Consider the following 5000-nt stretch of genomic DNA (forward strand, 5'->3'; position numbering starts at 1 on the left):
AGATCAATATTTTTGTTGGCCGGCTTTAGGAAGGAGTGCAGAGGCTTTTAGATTTATGCTTCAGGGTAATAGTTTCATCAATAGGTTGGACTTGATCTGAAACGTAAACCATTAACAACACATTTAAGTCTTTAACGACCACATTTGTGTTTATTGTCGTGAGAACATGGAGGCAAGAAAAAGGGAATAACAACATAAACTCTAGCATTCACGGTCATTCAGCGATGAATAGGTTTAGTCGAGAGAGTTGGACTGAAACATAACTTGTGTGTGTTTTTATTCATGCGGCTCACTGCTCCTTCCGGTGAATGTGTATTCTGAGAAACTGCAGCTGTTTTGGCATGTAGGAAGGATGGGCTTGTCATGTATGTGTGTGTGTGTGTGTGTGTGTGTGTGTGTGTGTCAGTGTACCTATGGCTTGACGTGTGTTCGGCGGTTTTTGCGTTGAAATGGGGCCTCCTAGTTTCATCAGAGCTACCCGATCCTCTTCCTCTTCTTCAACAGAGGCAAAATCACTTCTTCTACAAATGAAACCGCTGAAGCCAGATCGTTTTCTGCTGCACCGTTGGGCTCTCCGCAGCATCGATCTACAGTATCGATCGATTTTGGATCCTCAATAGCCTCTATGGAATAAAAACGGCCTAAACAGTAGTGACTATAGCGTTACATGGATATGCATATACAGCAGGTAAAACTAGTTTCTCCATACAGGAGGCGTCTTGAAGCCGTCATTACCAACAAAGGCTTTTGTACGACGTACTAAATACACGTCAGTAAGCGTGCTCAATACTTTTCCCCCTGTGTCCTTCCATTTTATTACACATAACTTCATTTCTGAACGTCTTAGTTTGGTTTTCTTTGTGTGTATGGATTACTTGGGTTGTTACCGACATCTGGTGAAATTTTCATATCAATAGCACCTTTTTAGATAAGGGTAAATGTATTTTACCCGCTGTACGTACACACACACACACACACACACACGCACAGTGATAACCGTTCTGACCTGTGGTTTTTTTTATGTGGTGCATAAACATGCGATTCGTCCTTCTTTTTTTTCTTTCTTTTTTTTACTGTAGGGTCAGTGCTGACTTCTCCTCTCAGCGTCTTATCGTCACCAGCTGTTTCCTGTGTGCATGAACTGCATGTTTGCTTTACATTTGATGGGCTATATGTGAGAAGTGGGTTACTTCTAGTTCCAATACGGCCTCACCGACGTGGCCTGAAAGCCAGTTATTGTGTGTGTGTGTGTGTGTGTGTGTGTGTGTGTGTGTGTGTGTGTGTGTGTGTGTGTGTGTGTGTGTGTGCGTGTGCGTGCGCGTCAAGAGTTCATTTTCTCTGCTGAAGTGTCTCGGGGAGGAAGAGGCTTTTGTGTGTTAAACTCTGATCGACGAGATAATGCTGGAAGGATTTACTGTAAGGCTCGGTGGTTGTGAGCGTGTGTGTGTGTGTGTGTGAAGATTTAGGCACATCCGTTATTAGTGTCTTTTTGTGTTCATGTGTGTGTATTTTCTTTTTCTTCTGCCAGTAAAAGGTGGCAGGAGACGTTGCTGCCTGGAAACAGGACAGTTTTGTTTTTGTTTACTCCAGAATATCATGAACCGACTAAATACACCTGTTCTCTTGATCTCGCTCGTTTTGAACCGTTTTCTGCCTTTTTTTTTTGTATTCGACACATGCTGGGAGGTACGGTGCTGTGTTACCACCGTGACGCCACCGTATATCTGTGTGTGTGTGTGTGTGTGTGTGTGTGTGTGTGTGTGTGTGTGTGTGTGTGTGTGTGTGTGTGTGTGTGTGTGTGTGTTAAAAACCACAAAGCAAAGTCACAGAACGGCCACTGCTTTGTTTGAAGCACAAACATCTCTGAAAGGACACCGTGGGCTTTCAGGATCACAGGAATGGATGCAGACAGAATGTAGATTTGATAGAATGCTGCCGTGTGAGTGTCGCTTCCAGACATGTGAGTTCCTCCCCCCCCCCCCCTCCTCTCACACCTTTCTGCCTCTCTTTCCTTCTCTAAACCCCCAGGCCAGTGCAGGAGGCGTGCGTCGCTTCACCAAGCCCTCGGAGTCTCTGGAGCGCTCCCTGGAGCTGTCCCGCCATCGCGGCCGCAAGAGAACTCAGAAGAGGCCGAACTACAAGAACTTGGGCGAGGAGGAGGATGACGAAAGGCCTGGGGGAGGAGGAGGAGGAGGAGGAGGAGGAGGAGGAGGAGGAGGAGGAGGTGGTGGTGGTGGTGGAGGAGGAGGACTAGAGGAGGGCTGGGACGATGACGGCAGAGGCGGAGAAAGGGAGAAGGGAAAAGGTACAGAGGGAGGAGGAGGAGGAGGAGGAGGAGGAGGTGGGAGTTCTAAGGGAAGCAGAGCGAGTGGGGAGACGGCGGAAGGTGAGTGTGTGTCTCACTGGACACAGCAGCACAGGGCTGTGTTTCTCAGTTTTTCCTTTACCGCCATCAATCAGACCTAGTCTCCCATGATGCACCTCGGTTACCCATCAGCCACCACAGCAGCAGCCCTCGTCTCAAAACGGAAAAGAGAGAAACTAACTCCTTAACAGACTGAATAACCACATTTTTTTTTTTTTCTTTTACTGCAACTGTTTTGCTTAATTTAGTGAGCGCTTTACTCTCATCTCCATGCATTTACTGTTGCTTTTCAAATCCACATTGGACTCTGCGGCTTCTTGTTCAGCAGCAAGATAGTTCTAAATGCTTAAATCCTGAAAAAGGAAGCGTTAAAAACAACGAATGTCAAAGAATGAAGGAGTAAAAATGCAGAAGACAAACTGCAGAGAGAAAGTCCATTTAACCAAAAATTCCTCTCTGGATAGTTTTGAGATGAGGCCCCCCCCCCCCCTCCCCCTCCCCTCCCCCTCCACCACCACTGACCACAGCCGACTGTCCATTTCCACGGTGACACACCATCCATCCTGTGCTCCTCACCTCTCCGCCTGTCTCTCACTCCTGCTCTGTGTGTGTGTGTGTGTGTGTGTGTGTGTGTGCTTGTGTGTTTGTTAGTGTTATTTTAAAAAAAATGTCACCATTTAACTCATCTGACACGGTTCCTTCTTCACTTTGACTGAACGGACTCTGTTTGCAGAGAGTCTTCCTGCAGCGCTGCACAACCTTCGTGATGTCTGAAGGCTCAAATGCACACAGTTGTTTGGCAGCCTACGTTTTAACACGAATGACATCGTGGGCTGCAGAGGAACAGACAGTTTCCAAATGACACATGTGTCATTCGTGGTGGAAAGATGACGCCCACCCTATTTAGCTGATTGATAATAAAATAATAAGCCTTTTGATGGTTACTTAGGTGACATGCTGAAAATCATCGATCGAAATATTCTTGCATTTTGTCAATTTTATGCATAAAAAAAAAAATCAGTATTTTGTTCCTGATCAATAGTATCAGACACCGATTGGCTCGTCTTTGCTGTCTTTTACACATTTAATCATTTTGTGACCCAGCGAAGGGGGAGAAGGAAGCACATCAGACTCTATGTTCATGTTCACCGGTGACAGGAGCTCATGTTTGTGTGAATGTTAAAAAAAATACATTTAAAATGTTTTCACATCTATGGAAACACATGTAAGTAGCTACAAAGTGTGTGTGTGTGTGTGTGTGTGTGTTCACACAGAGATCGAGATGGTGGTGATGGAGAAGTGTAAGGTGTCGGAGCTGACGGAGCAGAACACCACTGATGAGGAGAAGACTGCTGCAGCCACCCGCACACACACCCAGAGGAGCAGGTACACACACACACACACACACACACACACACACCCAGAGGAGCAGGTATACACACACACACACGCACACGCACACACCCAGAGGAGCAGGTACACACACACACACACACACACACACACACACCCAGAGGAGCAGGTACACACACACACACACACACACACACACACACACACCCAGAGGAGCAGGTATACACACACACACACACCCAGAGGAGCAGGTATACACACACACACACACCCGCACACACACCCAGAGGAGCAGGTACACACACACACACACACACACACACACACACACACACACACACACACACACACACACACACACAGAGGAGCAGGTACACACACTCAGAGGTACATGCACACGCACTCAGAGGAGCAGGTACACACACCCAGAGGAGCAGGTACACACACACACACCCGCACACACACCCTGAGGAGCAGGTACACACACACACACACACACACACACACACACACAGAGGAGCAGGTACACACACACACACACACACTCAGAGGAGCAGGTACACACACACACACACACACTCAGAGGAGCAGGTACACACACACACACACACACACACACACCAGAGGAGCAGGTACACACACACATACATATCTGAACTCAACAATCTGCTGGGTTGCTCTAGACGTGTAAAGACTGATTTTAAAGGAAAAGAACGTGTTTATGGACTGATGAACTCTCGTCTTTGCAGACCGTTCTTAGACATGGTGTACAGCGCCCTCGACTGCAACAACGACGACTACCACGCCCTGTTTGTCCTCTGCCTGCTGTATGCCGTCTCACACAGCAAAGGTTGGCCTCTCTATTCATTTCACTGGGTTGGTTATAGTCACCTGGTATATGAACTTAACTGTTGTCTAACCCAACAATCCTGAAGTCCTACCTTCACAAAGCTTTACACCGTTCTGGTTCTGTGACTCCTCGTCGATGATGGCCGTGGCCACAGGCATCATGCGTTCTTGATCTCTACGATGAACTGATTAGGTTTTGATTTAATTATGACAATTTCACACAAATGTCTAATAGGATAAAATGAATACAGAATGACATGTATGACCATAGAGCGCCTCTCTAAAATGGAGATCTATACATTATTTCACACAAGTCTTCATTTCCTTTAATCTCTCAAATGGAGCAGGAGTTTACAAAGTTAGCATCGTCCATAGAGTCACTCTGGCTATGGGTTGAAATATACTGTAATTTGAGAACCGTAGATTATTTTTA

The 5000-nt window shown here is 46.5% G+C and overlaps 1 protein-coding gene across 1 annotated transcript in view; it reads left to right on the forward strand.

Moving 5' to 3' along the window:
• Window positions 1-5000, forward strand: part of clec16a (C-type lectin domain containing 16A) — a 34485-nt gene that overhangs the window by 11201 nt on the left and 18284 nt on the right. Inside the window, exons 10-12 of the mRNA XM_068708197.1 lie at window positions 2029-2386; window positions 3640-3751; window positions 4468-4568. Coding sequence (XP_068564298.1) covers window positions 2029-2386; window positions 3640-3751; window positions 4468-4568 — 571 coding nt within the window. The remainder of the gene's footprint in view (window positions 1-2028; window positions 2387-3639; window positions 3752-4467; window positions 4569-5000) is intronic.

This window comes from Cebidichthys violaceus, unplaced genomic scaffold, assembly GCF_023349555.1.
Source record: "Cebidichthys violaceus isolate CVI_PGR_0920_01 unplaced genomic scaffold, fCebVio1.0.p SCAF_139, whole genome shotgun sequence".
NCBI lineage: Eukaryota > Metazoa > Chordata > Actinopteri > Perciformes > Stichaeidae > Cebidichthys > Cebidichthys violaceus.